Source organism: Bradysia coprophila, unplaced genomic scaffold, assembly GCF_014529535.1.
Source record: "Bradysia coprophila strain Holo2 unplaced genomic scaffold, BU_Bcop_v1 contig_350, whole genome shotgun sequence".
Classification (NCBI taxonomy): domain Eukaryota; kingdom Metazoa; phylum Arthropoda; class Insecta; order Diptera; family Sciaridae; genus Bradysia; species Bradysia coprophila.
This window is the reverse complement of record NW_023503608.1, coordinates 12185961-12209699: the sequence shown is the minus strand read 5'-3', so window position 1 is coordinate 12209699 and position 23739 is coordinate 12185961. Positions and strand designations below refer to the sequence as shown.

General features: G+C 31.9%; 1 protein-coding gene and 1 long non-coding RNA gene across 8 annotated transcripts in view; one reads left to right on the top strand and one right to left on the bottom strand.

The window, feature by feature from the left end:
• The window catches only part of LOC119081053 (serine/threonine-protein phosphatase 2B catalytic subunit 2-like), a 38018-nt gene extending 17551 nt beyond the window's left edge, over positions 1 to 20467 (top strand). For 3 of the 7 annotated variants that reach the window (XM_037189763.1, XM_037189765.1, XM_037189764.1), the window contains exons 3-15: positions 5568 to 5774; positions 5898 to 6022; positions 6093 to 6204; positions 6694 to 6839; positions 6907 to 7046; positions 7122 to 7199; positions 9886 to 9979; positions 10055 to 10180; positions 10258 to 10339; positions 12807 to 12845; positions 19258 to 19333; positions 19407 to 19504; positions 20176 to 20467. In XM_037189763.1, the coding sequence (XP_037045658.1) occupies positions 5568 to 5774; positions 5898 to 6022; positions 6093 to 6204; positions 6694 to 6839; positions 6907 to 7046; positions 7122 to 7199; positions 9886 to 9979; positions 10055 to 10180; positions 10258 to 10339; positions 12807 to 12845; positions 19258 to 19333; positions 19407 to 19504; positions 20176 to 20336 (1484 nt within the window). In that variant the 3' untranslated portion in view covers positions 20337 to 20467. Of the gene's footprint in view, positions 1 to 5567; positions 5775 to 5897; positions 6023 to 6092; positions 6205 to 6693; positions 6840 to 6906; positions 7047 to 7121; positions 7200 to 9885; positions 9980 to 10054; positions 10181 to 10257; positions 10340 to 11669; positions 11676 to 12806; positions 12846 to 19248; positions 19334 to 19406; positions 19505 to 20175 lie in introns of all 7 variants that reach the window. The other 4 variants (XM_037189768.1, XM_037189766.1, XM_037189769.1 and 1 more) reach the window with 4 other exon arrangements.
• Positions 393 to 22082, bottom strand: LOC119081055. The gene is made up of 3 exons (XR_005088429.1): positions 21709 to 22082; positions 15349 to 15351; positions 393 to 404 (listed from the first exon to the last, which is right to left on the bottom strand). It is a non-coding gene; the product is annotated as an uncharacterized LOC119081055 (long non-coding RNA).
• Positions 22083 to 23739: the final 1657 nt, after the last annotated feature.

Sequence of the window (23739 nt, the reverse complement as noted above, 5' to 3'; positions counted from 1 at the left end):
TACTATAATACAGCATACGATTAGCTATTAAAGACCTGAAGTAAAGTGATTGTAACTTGAGGGTGGTAGATAGTTTGAAAATAGGTGAGTCTAGAGAAATTGATTTTTTTAAGCAGTTTTGCAACTGATATTTTATGCAAAGGAAAAATAATAATGGGCGGATGTTACGTTAATGTATGCTTGTAAATTAGAGCTTTCGAACAATAATTACTCGTACTCGTGCCAGCGTGTTGAAGGAGAGAGAAAAAATTGTGCACTAGAGAAATTTAGGTCAATTTTTATATTTATATAAGCGCAATGAAAACTTGCATAAAGAACGACTGCATTAATTAAGATTTTCTAAGGTGGATACTTTCAACAAATAATTTTATCAAATCAATGCTCAGTAAATATATTTATACTTGCTAAACGCATTGTGCTATATACTTGTGAGTAATTCCAACAATTTTATTACTTTAAAAAACGTAACTTACAATTGTAATGAAGTATTTAACATTGCGGTTATTTAATATGTTATGTGACCTGCAAACGGTGAATTGTGTGTACATTAAGTAGTGAATACATTCATTTTCGTTACGGTAATAGCCATATGCTACTGGAAATTCATGATGTTTTTCTGACTAGAAATAGATCGATACTTGTATGTGTATTGATTGGCCAAATCCCCACCCTCCTGCAGAGCGATGATATATGTTTCATTTTATTTTGCAAGTTTTCACACTGCGAAAAAGATCGACATAACGTCCTAACAGCGGAATAACAAAGAGAAATATTTTTAACTTTTTCTTATTCAAATTACTGTGAACTGAAAAAATGTTTGTTTCTATTAGACAAGAAAAGAGCTACAAAGATAGACTCTTCTCTTACTACTGTATAATTGACCTAACTTGATTTTTCTTAGTACAATACATCCACTGATGACCTATCAGTGAAATTAATAAATATTTGGAATAGCACGTTGATTAGACTCTATGCATGGTATGTAATACTCGAGAAGCACTTCGGGCATTTTTTAACTCTCGAGGAAGCCCTGCCACCCAGTGAAACTTGATAATCAATAGCTTTCTTGTAATTTGACTAATTTTGGCTAGAAGACTAAAAGTGTCGCAAAATTAACTGATATGAGCTGAATGAACGTATTTGGTTTAAATGCTCGATTGCTTTTTGGGCTCAAATTACATCATAAACAATAAGGTCATAGATCAGTTATACTGCCACACACTAGACTGAACTTTTTGCTGTAAAGAGAATTTTGCGGAGAGTCATTCACCATCCCTATTAACACCGTTTTGAAGTCATTAACGCAAAAATATACAAAATTTGTTTTATTAACGATCTTTTGACGGCATATGTTTTCGTATTATTAGTAGAAAAAAAAAATTAAACGCCATTTAGAACTGGTAACAAATGTTCGATACACAGCAAGTGAGCAAGAAATAATTCGGGATAAATATTAACGAAGGCCGTAAAATCGCTTTAAACATAAATCGAATAATGAAAATTGTATTCTTAAACTCCATTTTTCTTTCTTATTTTTCAAACGATTTTTTTTTTGATCGGATGCATTTCGGCATTACATCATCATCAGCGAAAATAAGACTAATGAAGAGATGTATTTAATTACGCTAAAACATTGATTTGTTTATATAACAATCTTTACAGTATAAACGAGAAGCAGCTGATATTTACTAATATTATCTTAAATACAAATTCTCAGATTATCAGATACATGAATCAAAATTTAATTTTAGCCGATAAATTGGATTTCGGTCTTACGTTTTCATTTTGTTTCATTTGTTTGTTTGTCAGTAGCAGCCGCTGTATATTGAGGAATTTCCACTTTTATAGAAATATTGAACTGTGCTGGACTATGCATTTTTGACAGGAAATTGATATAAAAAAATGTTACATTAGCCACTCTGAATGGTGCTATTATTAGCCGTAGTTAATAGACGGAGATAAGTTGTTTTCAGCCACTCTAGTAACTATGAGGCGCAACTCACCCCTTTTGTGCAATGTGATGCAATTCATTTTGTTTAGTCTACCAACTCCAGCCACATTAAAAAGAAACATTTTTCTAATTCAATTAGGAATATCTCTTTTCAGATACGCCGATCGTATGGCATTGTACCAATAAATAAATCGGTTGCTTACTCTCATTAAAGTAGGGTCTAATCGAGTCTGATCGCGTCTAATGTTATCTGTTTAATGTTCGGTGGCAATGAGTTATAATTCGAGACTCCACCCGCGAAAAAAGACCGCGACATTATGTCTCCTCTCACTCTCGGCATAACCATATTAAAAGTTTGCGTATTTGAGGTGGGGGTTATACGTTCATACAGGTAACGAGGCTCTTTAAGGAGGAATGTCTTATGCATTAGCACGCATGACAAGAAATCGAAATATGAGAACAAATAGCAGCCAAGAAGCACATTGTTGGCTGCTGCGGTGGAGTCATAACGGCCCAAGCCACAAACGAACCTAATGCATCCCTTCAATACCTTCTCTAGAACCTTCTTCGTCGAAGCCTGCAACCTTCCCATGACCTGCGAGCAGTACGTGAAATGAGACATCAGAAGAGACTTGGCCAGAATCAACTTGACGGATCTAGGGAGGTAGCCAGCATGAGGCCAGAAGCATCGGAGTCCAGCAATGACTTTCGCCAGTTCATCAGATTATCAATCAGAATCCCAAGATCCTTGACCGTGTCACTAAAGCCGATGAGAGTCCCATTCAGCTCCACCTGAGGGATAGTTAACGACCAATTTCCAATTCGTGAATATGAAACCCAATAAGACCCTATTTGCCCCGAAAGTACACACAATTATACCTGGGAAAATTTCCATAAAAGAACATGTTCTCGGTTTTTTATCACCTCCCACAATCCACACAAGAACCGGGGATATTTTTTGAAGAGTTTTGGCTTCTAAGGTCGAATACCCATTTATACACGTACAAAAAACCACTGCGTCCGATTTCGGCAGGCTGTTTTAAAACATAGCTAACGCCGACCCGTACGAAACACCTATTCGTATCAAAAGCCTTTAATGTGAAACTCTTCATTTCTCTTACTTCATTTTCTTCTCTGCTGAAAAACTATTCTCCCTTTAAAATCACTTACATTATCCACTCTTTGCCTTGTTATCATATACAACTAAATTGCCGGAGGCAATATAGACAGCCCCGTACGAAGACAAATTTCATAAATTCCTATTTAAACAGCTATATACCGCTATATACCGCTATATTTAACTATATTTCACTATAAATAAACATTTCACAGATAAATATATGCTATTATATAGCTCTATATGCCTGTATATAGCTCAATATAGCTGTATATAGGTATATATAGATGTCCGTATATGGAATCCCTGAAACCCCACACACATAACACATTATTTCCATGTTAACATAAACTCTCTAAGTATCATTTTTCCCAAGATATTTCTATTTTACTAAAATCCAATATGGCCGCCGGCAGCCATTTTGTTAGGAGACCGGAAATAGTACCGACGCTTTACATTCGTTAATACCTTTCAAACAAAAAAAAAATTCATGAAATTCGGTCAAAATTTACTCGAGATATTGTCAAAATACACCACGTTCACTGTACTTCCGAGTAGCCAGATAAGAGCTCACTCCAAGAGACCTAGCTCACGCTCCGGAGAACATAATTTCATAATTTTTTTTTCCCTGATTGGTACGGTCAATACCTATCTAATAAAGCTAAAACAGACGAAATATGTTCAAATGTGGCCGACCTACAAGCAAAAACTGCTTGCCGCCCTGTGCCTGTTCCACACCAAGGGGTCTAACTCACGAGTCGGTCATCCGATTTCCATAAACTTTTTTTTTGTCGATCGGTATTGTAAATACCTTTTATTTGACGTATCACTTACAAGTTTAAAGTTTAAATGTCCGGAGATATCTTCGAAAAACCGTAAAGCACTTATTGGGCCACAGCTCGGGAGGGGTCGATCCAAAATCACTCATCTTCGAACTTAGCCTGTCTTTTGACATTACCAAACGGGAAAAAAAAGAATTTTCAAAATCGGATGCGTTTTACTCAAGTTATCGTGCAGACAGACAGACGGACAGACGGACATTTTTTTTTCGCGGATTTGGCATCTCTAGACAACCACAATAGGTTTCCCCTTACTCAGGGAGTCCAATTCGACGTGTTACAAACGTATGCGTAAACCTATAAGACCCCAGTACTTCGTACGGGTCTAAAAATAATTCCTCTAACTGTTTTTTTTAAGTATATGACGTTTGTCCTCAAACAGAGCAACGAAAGTTTTTCGTTTCGATACTGAGTTGAGAAAATCACGATTTTTTCGCATTATAATGGTTCGGATTATCATATTTCGTTGTATCCAACGTATTGGCGTATTGCATTAAATACAGTTTTCAATTTATAAAAAATACAGATTAATGTAGTAAGATCGCTTCAATGCTGGTATAGTAGCAGAAGAGCTTATCGGAGGAAAAAAAATTGAATGTGTATGGGCGAGGTGAAATCACAAATCAAATCAAACAAATATTTGCACTAAAAACTCGTATACTTAAAGTTCTGCAGTCACGTGCTAAAACAAATATTTAAAAGATTAGCTTGTATGATGGCGATAGTAGTTTACCGACAAAACATTTTAATCCCATTCAAGTGTAATGAAACAACAGTATCTTTTGCAATGCTTCGTACTGTTTATATTTACCAATTGATTATTATGCGATTTTTTTTTCTTGTCTTAAATTCATTTTAACCTCAAGAACAAATATTTATTTATTGTATTATAGACTATAATGTTAAACAAAAAATTAGCCAGGCGTGCCTGTAAGCATACATTTTTTTATGTTACGTAGCTGAAACAAAAAAAATGTCTTGAACTGGCAATTAATTTGAAAACGAATAATTAGAGATCATGAATTTATGCTTTGTGTCGGTCACACAAATTATACAAAGATTAAGTCCACACACAACGTAAATATAGAGTTAATAATTAAATTATGTGTCATTTCTATCCGCATACTTTTTCTGTCACACGTGACTTAAAACAAATCCCTATGTTTACGACCAAAACTGTTACAGAAACATGTTGAGACTGGTACGTGCAACTTCTGTTTGATAAATTGAAAGAAAATCTGTTACCAAGTCTGTTATCCTCTCCATCAGTACTGGTTATTTTCCATTTCAAGCGTATTTCAAACCACATCTATAAATCTTGATATATCTTCGCACAATGAGCCTGACGGGCGACCTCCGTGAATTTCCTCCCAGTAACGTTAAAACGACTATGTTTAATCAAAAAAAAAAGTTCTCCGAATTTACATTCACAAAATATCGATTTACTTGACATTCGAGCCAATTCGTAAAAGAATGTTCTGTGTAAATTATATTCATATAGCGCTTCAGGCTGCCATATTAAATCAATTATTTGAGTATATTATTGTTGTCTACTTTACTTACCCATAAATGACGGTGTTTCCATTACATTTTAATCAAATTAGCATAACTTTCTGCTGCTCACAACTTGCCTACTAAATTGTATATTTCTCATTTACAGGTGTTCTTTTTCCTCCCTGCCATAAATTGACGGTGTCAGAAGTATTCGATAATCGTACAACTAATAAACCAAATCCAGATGTACTTAAACAGCATTTTATACTGGAAGGACGTATAGAAGAAGCGGCCGCCTTAAGGATAATTCAAGAAGGAGCCTCACTATTAAAGGCAGAAAAAACAATGATTGACATTGAGGCACCTGTCACAGGTTAGTTTAATGGATTTTAGATATGAAACACAATGATAAAAATTTTCATAACGGAACCCCTACAAGCTGTGCATATAATACATGAGTGTCTTTCTTACCGACAATATAATCTTTTGCTTCTAGTGTGCGGTGATATTCATGGTCAATTCTACGATCTTATGAAACTATTTGAAGTTGGTGGGCCACCTTCGTCCACAAAATATCTTTTTCTAGGTGATTATGTTGATAGAGGATATTTTAGTATAGAGGTAAGCAGAAAATCATTTCTCTCCAGCTGTATTGTTGGTGAATCAATTAATGTTGCATTGTTTATTCCAGTGTGTTTTATACTTGTGGGCACTTAAGTTATGTTATCCTACGACCTTATATTTACTACGTGGTAATCATGAATGTAGGCATCTAACTGAATATTTCACATTTAAACAAGAATGTAAGTCACTCCGAATCAATTAGTCGAAATCATTTCAGTACATACGCTAGCAATTTTCAATTTTGAATAATTTCCATTCGCTTCTTGCGACGAAATGAAAAACTGCTTGAATATGCAGAGGTATTTCACACGCTTTTCACCACCCACTTTGAGAAGAAGATACAACCGATGATTCCAAAATATTGTTTTGTAAGTCAGTGGGCGTGTAGTCGAGTTTCATGTCAGAAAAAATAACAATATCCTGGTATCGATTAATGAAAAAAAAAAAATCAACTTCGAATATGATTTCCAATTATAAGGACGAAATTCTGACAAAATTATTGTTTGAATTTCTATCATTCTATTGGTTATATTAACCCAAGGCATTGGAACGAAGTTGCTTCCCTCAGCTAGTCGCTGATGTACTGAGATATGTGTTCGACTCGATAACAAACAATCGAATTGTATTTGGAAGCGTTTAGTTTAATGGTGACCTACATTTTAATACAGGCAAAATCAAATATTCTGATCGGGTTTATGAAGCGTGTATGGATGCTTTCGATTGTTTGCCATTGGCTGCTTTAATGAACCAACAATTTTTATGTGTACACGGTGGTCTGTCACCGGAAATTCATGATTTAGATGATCTTAGAAAGGTAATTCATTTTCGAACAAGAAAATCGTTTACAATTTGCCTAATTTCACCGTTCAATGTCAATCTAGTTGGATAGATTTAAAGAACCGCCAGCATTCGGACCAATGTGTGATTTGTTATGGTCGGATCCGTTAGAGGATTTTGGTAATGAAAAAAATTCGGATTTCTTTTCACATAATTCGGTTAGAGGTTGTTCATATTTTTACAGGTATGTTTTGTACAAAAAACAAATTGACTCATTTCGGTGTTGTATTTGAAAAATGGTTTTACTTTCACATTTCAGTTATGCAGCGTGTTGCGATTTTCTTCAAAATAATAATTTATTATCAATAATTAGAGCCCATGAAGCGCAGGACGCTGGGTGAGTAACAAAAATTGGATTTAATTTTTTTATAGTGAAAACAGGTATTTTATTTCACTTTAAACGGATGAGCGAATTATCAAGCCTTCACTGAGTAGGGTCCACAATAATTCTCACTCTCATTAACCAAAACTTAGTTGGGATTAGTGATTAAAGAAGGTTATTGTGAATGTTGACCTGGTTAAAAACTACGTTAATCAGATTAATAAGAGAATTACGTACGCCTTTCCATTAAAATAAGTTTTTTAAGCGGCAAGCAGATCCAAATTATCTCTAAAGAATATTCATTATGACACAAACGTATGTATTGTGAATCAGGGCTTTTTTTCAATTCAATTTTCGACAAAAAAATATATAATAGCGTGAATAGTGTTCCATCCTTGGACTGTTTCCTCTAAAACTGACGCTCGTTTTTGAGTTCTTTTTTATACAGCAAGAGTTATTAGTCTAAATTTTGGAGGTGGGAGATGCGGGAAATCAGAAACAAAACTACATTTTTTATTTACATCTTTAAAAAAAAAATTCTATTTAAAATCGCTTGATAAGATTTTAGTGTAGACAATTGAGTCGTACAACTTTACTATTGCATAGAAAAATAGGTCAGCATCCTCTTAAATTTTTTGTGTAACAGTAACTTATTAACCGTACGAAGAAACACCTTTGGATTTTTGTCTAAAACATGAAGAATCGATTTTTTTAACTGTGAAAATTCTATGTCTCCAGTTTCGTGGCTGATCACAATGTGAATGTGAGATACTCTCAGAGTTCTACAACAACCAAATACAAAGTATACAGTAGAAGGTTCCAAAAATAACCAAATAAAATTGTACCAAGTCATACAAATCGAAACACTCCGATCCGAAACATGTTTCGAAGACTCTGCAGAATTCTGTGAATCTTGGAGACAGTGATACCGTACATCAAATGCAATGGAAGCGAAGGGAAAATGAATTTTGCCTGGTTTATGGTCCTCATAGACAGAGGACCTCGGCATTGCACGATATTTGTTTCTAAATTTGGTCACCCATGTCAAAAATGGTCTAAAATATCAGTCGATACTGTCCAGAATCTGGAAATAATCTGCAATTCTGGAAAAATTGGTCACTTACATCAAACGCAATGGAGGCGAAACGAAATTTAATTTTGTCTGGTTTATGGCATACATAGACAGAGGACCTGGGCATTGCACGATATTTATTCCAAAACAGGGTCACCCATATCAAAAATAGCGTGAAAAATGGGTAAATAAACCGTCGTTACCGTGCAATATTGCACGGTATCGACTGATTTCAAACTAATATTTCGACTTATTTTTGATATGGGTGACCCTGTTTTGGAATAAATATCGTGCAATGCCCAGGTCCTCTGTCTATGTATGCCATAAACCAGACAAAATTAAATTTCGTTTCGCCTCCATTGCAATGCCGAGGTCCTCTGTCTATGAGGACCATAAACCAGGCAAAATTCATTTTCCCTTCGCTTCCATTGCATTTGATGTACGGTATCACTGTCTCCAAGATTCACAGAATTCTGCAGAGTCTTCGAAACATGTTTCGGATCGGAGTGTTTCGATTTGTATGACTTGGTACAATTTTATTTGGTTATTTTTGGAACCTTCTACTGTATACTTTGTATTTGGTTGTTGTAGAACTCTGAGAGTATCTCACATTCACATTGTGATCAGCCACGAAACTGGAGACATAGAATTTTCACAGTTAAAAAAATCGATTCTTCATGTTTTAGACAAAAATCCAAAGGTGTTTCTTCGTACGGTTAATAAGTTACTGTTACACAAAAAATTTAAGAGGATGCTGACCTATTTTTCTATGCAATAGTAAAGTTGTACGACTCAATTGTCTACACTAAAATCTTATCAAGCGATTTTAAATAGAATTTTTTTTTAAAGATGTAAATAAAAAATGTAGTTTTGTTTCTGATTTCCCGCATCTCCGTGGTGAATGTTTGGTAATGTTAACAGACATCTATTATTACGCCAATCCAGACAGCCTATACTTTTATTCAAAGCTCGATATTTAGTAAAAGATTATCCTGTGAAGTTGTTGAGAATGAAAAACTACATTAAACAGTTCAACTGTCAACTAAGGTGCATGAATTTTCTTACATGCTATCCACGTTATCTGGGCTTTGTTATTATTATTCATATTTATAAGCATAGAGATATCAAATTAAAATCAAATTTCAATCAATATTTCTAGCTAGACGGTTGACACAAAATTATATAAAAAAAAATGGGGAAATTCAAATTGAACCCAATCAATGTTGAGTATGTTATAGTCTGATTGAAACCAATAATTACAAATGTTTTCGATTTCTGAGCATATAAACCGTCGTCGTATGTATATGCGCGACTTTGTTTGACTAGAAAAGTCTTCGTATAAATTATTTATGACAGTCCCATCGAAAATGAAAATTAAATTTGGCTACAAATTCGACTAAATATATTTAACGACGAAACTTTATTTAAACTATCAATAGGTTAAAGTTAGAGGGCGGGCGCTGGGGATTTGAAGTTAGATCAAAATTTAATTAGTGATTTGTATGCTGAACATTTGATTGAATCAATATATTAGCTGATATTAGCTTATGTTTACTTGAGGCAAATTTAAAAAAAGAAAACATTTCGTCGAGCTAATTATTTTACGTGTTTGTTTAATAAAAATTACAGGTACCGGATGTACAGAAAAAGTCAAACGACAGGTTTCCCCTCGTTAATAACAATCTTTTCGGCCCCAAATTATTTGGATGTGTATAACAATAAGGTAGGTTAACTGACATTAAAATACATTGTGTTTCATCGGTGAAATCTTGACCCAAAATTTTCTATTCTACCATAGGCTGCGGTATTAAAATATGAAAATAATGTTATGAATATTAGACAATTTAATTGCTCAACGCATCCCTATTGGCTTCCAAATTTCATGGATGTGTTCACGTGGTCGCTACCATTTGTCGGCGAGAAAGTAAGTGAATTTTTTTCACTTGAAAATTTAAATAATTTCCTGCAAAATGTACATTCACTTTACGCCATAAAAAATAGGTCACGGAAATGCTCGTTAATGTACTGAATATATGCTCGGACGACGAATTGGTATCCGACACTGATGACGCACTGGAAGAAGGTATATCTATACGTTCATGTTGTAATATTTCTTCGTCAAAATATTTTTTATATTTAGTTCAGTTTTGGTTTTTGTTTTTTAATTTTTTGTTGAAATTACAACAACTTAACTCAACCTAACTGATCAAACCAAATTTTAGTTGAACAGAAACAATCCGTTTAATTTGTTTGTGAAACAATTCCTTACACACGCGAAAACAATCGTAATAACTTGATGTAGTGTTTAATCCAATTATAAAATATTCCGAAACTTATTGAACGAAAACGGTTAATATTTTCGTCATAGCTGTGGTAACACTCAATTGTGTTGCAACCACTTTTGTGTAATTCATTTATTTTTTATCGATAACTTTGCCATCGTTTAATTATGTCTAGTCATTCAAGTCATTGCTGCTTTGCGTATAGTGAATACATGTATGGTTAAGGTCCTGTCTTTGCTACATTATTTCTTTAACTGACTTCTACACTCAATTTAAAGTGCTGGTAACTTTAACTTTTCATTTTACGATTCAACTTTTCGTATAATCAAAATTACAGTTCAGTTGTTACGACTTTCAACTTTTCAACTTGAAAGCAATTGCTATGATACTCACTCACTATTAAAAATTGGTTTGTTTTGCTGAATGAAATCGGTTGATGTCGGTAGCTAATAAAAACTGACAGACATTAAATCAATATATGGTCTACATTGCTTATATTTACTTCTGAAATTTTCTTCTTCTTTTTTTCCGATGGGTTTTTTTTATTGTGGGGGTAGTAAGTGAACCCATCATCGTCCTAAACTTTTACTTTCCGAAAAACTACATTCCCATTTTTTAGGTGTGTTATGGTAACATAAACAGCAATTCCCTCAGGTGAAGATTCCATAAATTGGGGAAAAAATGAACATTTTTTTGGCAGATATTTTTCGGTATCTTTTCATAAATATTAAAATTGTTTCGGCTTCTTTTGTATACCGTGGGTATTAGTGTATTTCCACCGAGCGTGTACACAGACTTTGCTGTTATTAAAATTTAAATTCACCGAATTCAAATTTAATGGAATTGATGGGATTCCACCTCAAACGGCAACTTATTTCCCTGAAGTATTTAGGGCTATTCAACCCCCATAGTTAGACAGGCTCTGTTACATTTTCATAGACTTGTAAATAAATTCTTTTCGTTTTGTTCATTATTTTTTATTTATAAAAATATTTTGTGACATAAATTAACTAAAATTAAAAATATTTTCGTTTCTACCTTGCATTGCCAATATTACCAATTGCCGTTCTACACACACACTAATCAAAAATAAATATTTTTATGATAATTTTTCAATGTGCGGATTTGCAGCCGACGGTAAGATCACTTTGAATTCTTCTACTTATATATTTTCGACGAATATTTTTATTTACGAAAGAAAAAGTTCAATTTTGATTTTGCTATACATTTCCAAATAATTTTCTTCTTCGATATCTTTATAATCTTAGTTACTTATATATTTGCAATTTTGTTGAAATTATCAATTCACTCAAACAGATATTTGAGTGTAGAGGAGATACAAAAAAGTTGAAAAAGAAAAATTGTGTGCACGAAACCGGCAACGGTTCAGCGGTGTAGATACAAAAAAAAATCATTTGGTCTGCGGTAAATTTTTTGAAAAATTGTATCGATAACAATCGATATCCGGTTCTATTGTTAGGTTGAACGTAGCTGCTCCACAGGATTTTCACAGGATACAAATTTCTTTCGATTACCAACATATCATGTCTAGCAAGGCCTTCGTAAATTATTCCCTAATATATTGTTTCCGTTTATAATGGTTACGAATATATGCCCCAAAACAGCAAACCATTTTTATATCCACTCTTGATTTATGATATTTAATAACAATTTAAAATCTATCACGTTCTTTCCTACTCTTTTTATTCCCCCCGAACACCATTAGCAGAGAATACCGACTCAGTATTACCGAGATATAATCGATAAAAATGTAGGAAGAACATTAAAATTGTTAAATTTTTAATAATCCTTTGAAACGACATCGAAATTAGAGGAAAAAAGAATGGTCTTAAGTCAGTTGACTCAACAACGACGAGAATATAAAATTTTCTTAAATTTATGTGAGGAAAATGGAAGTCAAAGAATTGCCAAACCTAAAGGCGATTGTGGGAGTATCCATGTAAACTTCAGTGTGTTTTGTATTTATCTTTTGTTGGAAACATTTTAAGTGAGTGATTTATAATATACTTAAGGAAAAGTTACTTTTATGATCATAACAGTTCTCTACTGACCGTCGATGATGACAATATTGATCACATTTTAATTGTGTTTGTCCTACAACAAGAAACAAGATTAATTTGAATTAAAAATATATTTTTTTCTTTCATTTAATTTTCAAATTTCCAAAAATGTTGGCGCCTGTAAATTTTAAAACAAAAAAATTAAAACTTCTGAAATCCACATTCGTTAAACATTGTAACATATCAGTCAAACAGAGACTTGTCGTTATGCCTCCACGCAAGATGAGTAAGTAATCCGTGTTTCAAAATGTTTTAACGTTTAAAAAGAGTTGCGTCCGATTTATTTTTTTTATTATTTTTGGTTTTTCCTTTATTTATTTTTTCTTTGCATTAACGATTAATAAGATGTTTGGTTATGACGATTTGCTGCGATGGATGCTCAACTGATGATTGGAATTTTTCTCCATTGTTTGATTTTGCGGATTTTTTTTTGATTTTGTTGTTTTCATTATTTTACTTTTCCCTTGCCTGATTCAAAGTAAAAAGAGTAAAAAGTTATTTAAGAATAACATACTTTATTCCGATACACCGCACACAAACTTGTTCATATTAAGTTTCAAAGAAAAAGCGACCGAAAAAGTTCAAGTTTCATTCGTCCTCCTTGTTGTGAATATAATATTGAAACGAATTAACGATCGAAATTGAAGTCTGACTTATTTATCCGACACACGGTAACTCATTTTGACATTAAAATCAACTGTAATCTCCACAAACTAAACATTTACCGAGATATACATCTCAAAGCTATCACATCCACTCGATATCTATACCAGTCGAAATATATATACGTAAATCAAGTGGCTATTGCGATTTTCAGAAATATTTTTCGCTTCGATTTTCTTTTCCATTTGATATTCCCTGTGCAGTAGTTTTACAACTGTTTTTTTATCGTTACGATAGAAGAAATGTGCACTTTAAGACCCTTGATATCGGTCTTTTCAACCAATAAATTACAAGTTTCATTGTCTTTCAGTTCAATCCTCCAAAAAAAACCTTTCGAAAGATGTTATCAAAAGGAGAATAGAAACATAAAATATTTCTCAACCACACCCTATATTACATTGTCATAAAACATCTCTCGTCATACGAGTGTACAGACATTTTTTTAACATTTCTTTACAACATCTCTTATCGATTGGTTCTAACGCAATACCATTGGTATCAGAATACAATTCAGATTCATCAACATTCAAATTCATTTCCTTTGTTACTTGGCAATTCAAAGAGAACCCGTTGCTGTTTTCATTGTGAAAAGTCTTTTTACATTTGGTTTGCTATTAAGATACACTGATCCGATATAAAATCCTTTAAAAACAGCTGATAACAGCAGAAGTACCGTCTCAATTTAACGTTTTCTTCTTTTGCTTTCTCGTTAATGACATCAAACTTTTTCAATTCTTCACAAAATGTGAGAACTTACTTTACAATATGATTGTTATTGGTCAATTACTTTTTAATTGTCCCATTAATAGACCACATCTACGTATCTAGGTGACGATTATTTGTCTAACATTTCAATGAAATAATAATGGTTTTCATTTACAAATTTTACAGAAGTGGGTTTACACCATTACGCTTTGTCAGTGAAATTGTATATTCGATTCCGGATTCAATTTAATTTGAAAACGATTCGTATCATAGGCACATGATCATTATGCATATTCAGCTAAAGTTATCTAACAATTGTTACATTGTCAATCAGTTCTTACCACTGCCAGACGCAATGGACAATTTTCATATTTTCAAGTTAATCCGTTTCCAACTAAAATCAAATTGTTCTCGTTTCAAATAATTTGCATAATGTTAGTTTTTCTTGTGGGAACACTGACTGTATACTAAGTAACAGTGAGTTCAAAAGTGATGTTCTGCTGTTTGCGAGGAAACGAGAAGAATTTTAATGCCACTGGTAATGAATGCGTTTCTTCAAGGTACGTGTTTTACTAAAACAATAATCTACATTGCACAAAGTTTGGTACAAGCACTGCAGTGCAGACTTTGATATACATGTCTATCTAATTTTATAGTCAAATTGAAGACTACACGATACTTTCAATTTAACGTTATAGTTATGTATAAGAGGTTGTGTTTCGCTACTTGACAACTATTGCCCTTATAAACCTATTGATGCATCAGCCGTGTTTCAAATTGTGTTTCGTCTCTTTAACAGTATAAATTAAAGAAATTGATTTGCGTGATGAAATATTTTAGCTGAATTATTCATAGATACTTCAGTGCCACCACATACCATAATAGAAGCGCTTGAGAAGGGCTTTGTATTTGATTTTTTTATGAGAATTGTTTGTGCTTGATAATAACAAATTGCAAATATATAATAACATGTTTTATGAAATTGTTATATTTATGAAAAAGCGAAAAAAAAAGTTTTCTTGAAAAAAGATCTGGGCTTTTAACCAAACACAAATTTGCATTTTAAATGGTTAAATTCTCAGATTGGCGAATATTTTTTTCTTGTATTTTTCTTTTATTTCTTTTTCTGGGCTCTTGTCTGGTCATGTCCTAGCTATAAAAATCGGCCTGAATAAGACAATTAATTAGACAAACTGTCCAAGAGTTCCTTACAGAATCCTGATAGTTTAATTTGAGCTGATTTTATGGGAAAACATTTTTAACTGAAGTAATTATCAAGACGCAAGTATCTCTGCTTGCATGGAATGTAGAGTGAAAAAAAAGGAAAATCGTTGAATCGTTCAAGTTTAGCATAAAGTGACTATCTAAATTCAATTAAATAGTATAAGACTTGTGCTACGGAGAAGCTTTCGCTGAATTCGTCAAATATTGCACTTTGATTTAGTTCCACTGTTATGTTCAGTCTATAAAATTCTCTAAAATAGCGTGAACTTAGCCAGGGAATCCAAATTAAAAAGTCCACATTTTTATATCAATTTGTCACAAACTCGCATACGCATGCCACGAATATTTCTTAACCCGGTCATCAACTTAATTTCTTCTGTTACCAAATCCCTCTAACGAGAAATCGTATTTGTGTCAACCTTTAACCTATAAGAAACGGCGCAAGTATGTTGCTATAATCATCAAATCTTTTCAAGCTTCATTTGTTACAACATAAATACATTTTACAGTATAAGATAGCACGAGCTAGTGCTCAATCAGAATCAGAATCAGAATTCCCAAAAAATTCTCTAAGTTAAGCCCTGTTCATCGCTCCTTTTTGTCATTATAGTCGATGACAAGCAATTCCTGAAAAAAATCGTTGAAAAACGATTTTTGATCGGATTAAATATTTTTTATTTGATACGGGCTCTTCTACTAACTTCTTTACAATTGGGCAGGGAATGGACTAGGATTTTCTTACGACAGACCCAGGACAAGAAATACAAGAAGTTAATGCCATCAAGGGGAAAATATATCGCACATATTTTAATCGAAAGAAAATTGCACTGTGTTCAATTTTTTACTGTTCATTTTTTTAAATTTCTATCTCTTCAATTATTAATTTAATTACAAAACACCAACATCACCACCTTAACCACCAACCATCACAACTCTACAACCACCAATATGGTAAACAAAAAAATTGCATCCTAATTAAATACCAATGCTGGAACAACGTCTATATTTCCATTTTTCTGTGTTGTTTATGGTATCCAATCACACATTAAAAAAAAAATATATAAAAATGAAAAAAACACCTACCAATTTAAATAAAAAAAAAATATTTAAATTAACCATCCAACTAAAATAAATACACTACCGCACAACTTGATGATGATGAAATGATGAAATTGTATTGATGGATGGTTTTGATGATGCTTCAACAATGCTTAATACAACTGTAATTGAATGTTGGGGTAAGTATCGGCAATTTTTTTCATTACAAAAAACAATTATATGAAAAAACAATAATTCGATCGACATACTTAAATCGAAACTGAGATAACAAGCATCACGACTCAATTCAGTTTATTCAAAAATGTTTTTGATTAAAACTTTTAATTACCCCAAATATACCCATGTAATGAACAAACTTCGAATGAAGCGCATCTGTGAAAATTTTACACCAATTTACGGTTCTATGATATGCCTAGCTTTAAAATCAAACTACAAAAATTCGCATAAAGCGATACAAATTCAATTCAAACTTTACTCCACATTGATTCAGTACTTATTCACTGATTGTCAAGTACTCTAGTTATTTTTACGCTAATATTTTTTGCCATCATTTTTGCCCAACCAGCGATGGTCAGTCAATTCATTTTTTTTTTTCAAATACCAATTAAACAAGTTACTAGCAAATTGGTCAAAAGTACTCTTGCGTGTAGTTCGTCAATAGACAAAAAGTTTGTTTATTATCTGATTGAAAAAAGAAAAAACAAATTCCACCTGAACCGATGTCTTTTTTCCATCGATATTACGTCACAAATATTTTCTGTGTTTATTGTAAAACCTGTGTACTAAACCACAACATTGAATGTCACTAGTAAATGTTTGATGTTGAAAATGTGGATATATATAACCCATAACAAAAAAATTATAATGTAAATGTCTTGTACTGACTAACTGTATGAAATTATATATATATATAATACTGCCCAGCTGTATCTATAGCAAACATTGTTTTGATACAAACCTGCATTTTGTTTGAACTTATTGTACTAACCTAATCCAATGTCCTTTATTGTATTGTTTTTTGATCTGTTCCCCTATATGAGATATATTTTAACATTTATATTGTACAAAACGAAAGTCAGCCAATGGCAATATGGTTTGCCAAACTTTTTTCGGAAATGTTTAAGAAATATTTCATGTTTACAACCATTGAATTTCTCTTCCTTTTTCTTACTTTTTCGTTATGGGAATTACGAACCCTTTTCGTATTTGTTTGATACAAACATTGTGACTCCTGGAACATTTCTACATCTAATTTTATCAGAATCAATTCGCTTATCGATTCAATGGAATGAAAATAGTGTAACTATCAACTGCATGATAAAAATCTATCCTTCTGATGAATGAAATTAGTTATTTTACTTTCTAATAACATTAAATGTGAGCTAACTCACAATTATTGTTCATCACAATACACAATAAGCAATGCAGGATAAACTTTGATAAAATGTTGCATATAACAAATGAGGAATGTACGACTACAATAAAACAAAAATGGTCATTCATCACATCAGTTCCATAGCTCCATATAGGATTACGAAGGACAGCATTTTATTATAACTGTTATCTGTAAAAACCGGTCACTGTAGAATGTGTAATAGCCATCACGTTTTAGGAATTGCTGCATTTGTTTCGTCCTCCGGCTTTATGTATGCAGGCAGATACACTTTTTAATTTAAAAATTAGAGGCGTAATGTGTTACGTATATACTCAGCAGCGCTTAAATATTATTAGTCTCAAAATACAACCCGATATTGCCCTAAAAGGATTTTTAATAGAAATGCATAGCCCATGGAACATACAATCCATTTCCAGCACGTAAAATCTGGAATTTTTTTCTTTCGAATAAATTTTTTACTGTTATTTTAGTGCGGCATATTTTATGTCAGAAATGAATGGATAATAATATCCGAAATATCAACGTACTATGTTCAGTTGCATTGTAAAATTCGAGAAAAAATGTCGCTTTATGGGTTGTTATGTGAACCTTTAAAAAATTTGATGACCGAACCAAATCCATACTTCGTTAATAAAAACTGTTATGCATGCACTCCTCTTCGTTTAATATAGAAAAAATGTTGTCATCGAATATATACACATACAATGTTATACGAAATATATATGTTGGTGGAGTGACTGTAATTCGAGTTTGAAGTCCTTGACACTGGTATGGAATATTGGAGATTAACAAATTTAAATGTGCTGCACTCCGTTGAAAATTGTCGAGAAATTAATTTGATTGAAATAATGGGACGAGTAAAATTTCAAAATTTCGGTAAAAGCTTTTTAAGAACTTCGAAGCAACTCTCTCAAAAATTTAACGCAAACGTAACATAAAACAATAAACCGAGGGGATCTCACATTTCTTCTTATATATCGTTACGTTCCACTTAAATTATTGATAGTACCGTACATAATTTTGTTTTTTCATTTAATTAATTTTTCTCTGGAGATCTATTCTCGCCGTTAACGTCTACGTTCGTTGATAAAGAAAAGTAAATATCCTTCTTCTTTCAACTTCTTTCTTTCGTAGTTTCGAATTTGTTTTATTCTTTTACATTTCTTTCTGTACTAATTTCAAATCGCATTGTCTATATAATATTTATTCAACTTATCAATGCAAACACAAATAATTCCACTTCGTATAAAAATAGTGTAAGTAGTCTGTGTGTGCTTTTGCATGTTATTTTGTAGCTTCTTTTATCGACGCTTTCACATTTTTATTGAAAAGAAAAAAGAAATCTGTTCAATATTTATATTTAAGGAATTTATTATAAACAAGAAAATATATTGTGCACATTGCAACAAACAAACAAAAAAGCTATTCGGATTGATGCTAAATTTTATGTTTTCCTATCGAATCGATTCGGACATTTGAACCCATAAAATCAAAATCTTTAAATACAGAAGTTATCTGTATACGACACTCCTTAGGAAAAATGCGGCTATTTTAAATATTATTTTTATCCTGGATCAAACAGGCAATGCAGCTAATCTTCGCAAGGAAGTTATCCGCAACAAAATTCGAGCCATTGGAAAAATGGCGAGAGTATTTTCTGTATTGAGGTAAACATTTCGTTATTGTAATTTCTACTTCAAAATGATTTGTGACATCAATGCTGGAAATCTTAACTTACAGAGAGGAATCTGAATCAGTACTTCAACTCAAGGGACTTACTCCGACTGGAGCACTACCGCTGGGTGCACTGTCTGGTGGAAAGACGTCGCTTAAGAATGGTAAGTCTTCGCTACATTTTTCTCTAAAAAATCATTAAAGTAAGAAAGTAAATCTCGGATCTGGTTCATGTCGTCCTATTTTATTTTGACCTCCAGATAATTTATTAAACTAAGCCTCACTAATAACTCGAAAAACCAAATTCAGGTTCTGTAAAACTGACAAGATTTCTTGTTCAAGTCAGGTTCAGATTTGGTAAACAGTAATCTGAAGGTGAATCGAAAATTCAGATTTTCAATTTTAGGCCTCCGATCAGGTTAAGCGTGGCCAATTCTGAGCATTAAGGGACCATCCATAAGTACGCACATTTTTTAAGAGAAACAAAAGCGTACGCTTCGTACATTTTCTAAAATTCCATTTTTTCACAACGCATGCGAGAAAATAGTAATTTTCTCATTTCAGCTGAAACTTTGGGAGCCTTAGTTGTGAAAGTCGTTGTGTTGATCGAAGAAAGAAACTAGGAACTATTGAAATAAGATCTCCAACTATTTTTCCCTCAATTAACTATTGCCTATTCAGTGGAGAGAAGGAGGGTTTTAAAATCGTCATATTTTGTGTTTGGTACTTTTTGGATGACCCCTAATGGGAAAGTGCGTTTCCGACGTGACTTTGTTATTACTTTTTTTGAGTGATAATAATCTGTATTCTAACAAATTCGTTTTAATTCCCCTAGCTTTGCAAGGCTTCTCTCCAAACCACAAAATTCGGTCATTTGCCGAAGCTAAAGGTTTGGATGCCATTAACGAACGTATGCCACCACGAAAAGATGCTCCACCCACACCAAGTGAAGATCCAGCCAAATTAGCCGCAACAACACCTACCGAATCATCGTGAAAACATGTCTAAATGGACCACAGTTTATTCATCAAATTTTCTTTTTCTTTTCTTTAAAAATTTTTTCTTTTTCATTTTGTTCAAATCGATTTTTCTGTAAAAGTCACATCTATGATCGCTTGAATGTAATTGAAAAAAAAAACAATTTTCATTGTTGACAAAGTGTTGTATTGCTTTGTTTTTATTAATAACAATTTTCATGATTACATTTATTTTTTGATATAGACTTTTCCGCAAAAAAATAAAAATTATATTTGAACACATCAGTCAACTTCTGCTGAATAATTTCAGAAATAAAATAAATTTATAAATAAAGAGAAAAAAAAAATAAAAATAAAAATTATAATAACACACATACTTCATTAATGTTAATGTGAGAAAAATAAGAATAATTACAAAGAAAAAAAAAACTAAATGAAAAAGAAAATACAAACACACATCTACAACTTTATAAGAATTAAGTAAATAAATTTAAAAAGAAAAGAGGAAAAAAGTTAAATTTAAAAACAACATTAAAATATTGTGTAACATTAAAATTATTTAAATTAATTTGTAAGGAAAAAATGAAAAAAAAAAAATTCAAAATGAAATAAAACTTTATTATTAAAAAAAATTATGAGAAATGAAATATATTCATTAAAAAAAAAGAAATGGAAAAAAATTTAAAGAAAAATATGAATATATAACTAAATCATGAATTATCAATTACTATAAATTAATGAAATTATAAAAAATTTTCTTATCATTAAATTAAAGAAAAATATCAAAAGTTTCAAAGAAAAAAACACACACATTAAAATGTACTTAATAATTGAAAAAAAGGTAAAAAATCTTTCTTTTTTGTTAAAAATAAAGTCGATTTTTAATATAATTTTTGAAACGATTTCAGACTTTGTATATTAAAAGAAAAATAAAAAACAAAAAAATTAAAATTCTTAAAAATAAAATTCACAAAAAAAATTCACTGTTACGTGTAATATATTTTGTAACCAACCACGATATATATATACATGTACGGATAATTTCTCATCCATTCGGAGAAATTATCACTTTTATATATATATAAAAAAACATTATTCTTCATCATCTGACTCTAATCTGATTTAGATTTTTTATAATAATTAAGATTTAGCGTAAAACAAAAGACAACACCATCTCTCTCTTCTATAATTTGTTCTTTTTGTTTTTGAACATTTTTCGCAGTTTATCCCATTTATGCAACAAAAGAAAAATGACTAAACAGAATATAGAAACCAAATTCACCCGATGTGAAGTTAGTTTGATTGTATCTTTCAATTGTTTAAAAAAAACTATTTTTATGAATTCTTTTCATAAAATTCCACGATAATATTTTCCTATCTTCAAATTATACTAAGTAATCCCACACTTTACGCTTTGCGTTACTTATTTTTCTTAGCTTTCATATTTTTCGTATTCTGGTTAAACGTTCATGTCGTACATACCATCGAATTTCAGAAAAGTAATGGATGCAAGTGTTGGTATATCTGCTAAAACACAGATTTGTTTTTTACAAAATTACAAATCCGACAGCGACATAATATTCAAAATGACTCTTAATGATTAGGTAACCGAACGCCTCCATATTTTATATGAAGTCAATTATATTACTTAGCAGACTAACTTTTGTTTTTAAAGTTTAACATCGTGACGTACGTTAGCATCTTTTACTAAACATCAACAATCGATGGACCGAATTTAATATGCAATTCAGATGACAAATTAACATTTTCCATAGACAGTCGACATAGATTGTCAATTTAACAAGCAACCTTTGCAAGCAAAATATTCAAGTCCTATACATGTGGACAATTGGGAAGGGAAAGATCAATTCGATTTTCATGGAATTAAAAGCGAATGCATAAGATTAACCAATAGTGTAAAAATGCCAATCCCGTTGATTGTGGAGCGACATTTTCTTTGTCGAAGTCCTCTCTCTATCATTTCTTTTTAGTTTAAATTTTCCAAGACATTTCACGTGACATTGTTTCGAATATCTGTTTTAATATGTAAAACTATCAAAATGCAAAAATTCTCTTTGCTAAATAATTGGACGAAATGGAATTTTCGATGTCCTCGTTTGTTCGCAATAATCGATCGCTTATACTTCTACTAAAAACTGCATCGGATTTCATAGATTTTTTTTTCTCGGGGTAACTATAGAATAAACACAATGATATTTCGAGTCAATTCGATAATTGCCATAAATGATTGAATGTTCCTCTAAAACTAATTTAAAAAATAAATAAATTTTTTAACACAAACGGTGTGTGTTGTATTGCTAGAGTAAAAAAAAACTTGTTTTAGTGATAAAATACCTCACCACCGAGCGATGTGCACTAATACGATGAGTATTAATGCACTAATACTGTCCAGTTTTAGTTTCGTATGCTGGTTTCATTCAAGATATGGACATTGTATCCATATCTAAAATTATGATATTCGAATACCGTTAGTCCGAAAAGTGAAGCTAAAATCGGATTATTTTGTCCTTTTTGTACCTTTGAAGGGATGTTTGTGTAACTGTGTAATTTATAGAACGTTTGTAAAACTTGTAAATAAAATAAAAATAAAAAAGAAGAAACAAAAAGTAAAAGTAAATTACATCTCAATCAATCTGGCAAAGCAATAATAGTCATAAACATAATCCAAGAAAACCATTGAAATGTGTAATTGTTGTTTGTGTACAAAATGTAGGCAAAATTTTTATTTAAACAAGAAAATAATTCGAAATTTCCACTTGATATAAATAGTGTTGACTGCTTACACACTTGAACTTAATCCGGTACCAAATGAAATCAACTTTTTTGTGTCAAATTTTAATCTATTAAATGAAAGTTGACGTTAGTTTTCCGATAATTCTGTAGTAAGTCAGATAAAACTATTCAATGAGATTTTGTTCACACGAAAGTCGTCCACAACAACTTCATAGAAGAAAATAATAACCAAAAATAATTTTGTTCTCAGATATCATAAAAAACTAACTAAATTTCAGTGTTGAGAGAATTGAATTGAATTTTATATATAAACAGAGACAAAAAAAACAACGTTCATTACCCAGTGACTGATTAAACAAAGTACCAAACCCACAAAATTTTCAAGAAATTCTCTTTCCGAAATTAAAGGGAAAAAATGAGGTTCTGAATCTCCGTTTATAGTTCACAATCATAACCGGAAACTTTCTTATCTCAATTTCGGTGAAGAGAAATAAATTCAAAGATAGAAATTTCGATGAACGTTTTGTGTTGTACGATTTCCTTTGCAAAAGCGTTCAATTTAAATATTTAAACTAAAATGAAATTTAGACTATGCGTTTAAGGTTTATCTCGTCGTCACTTTGTTTTAAAATGTCACCTAAAATAAAATCTCTCTCTTTCTCAGTTAA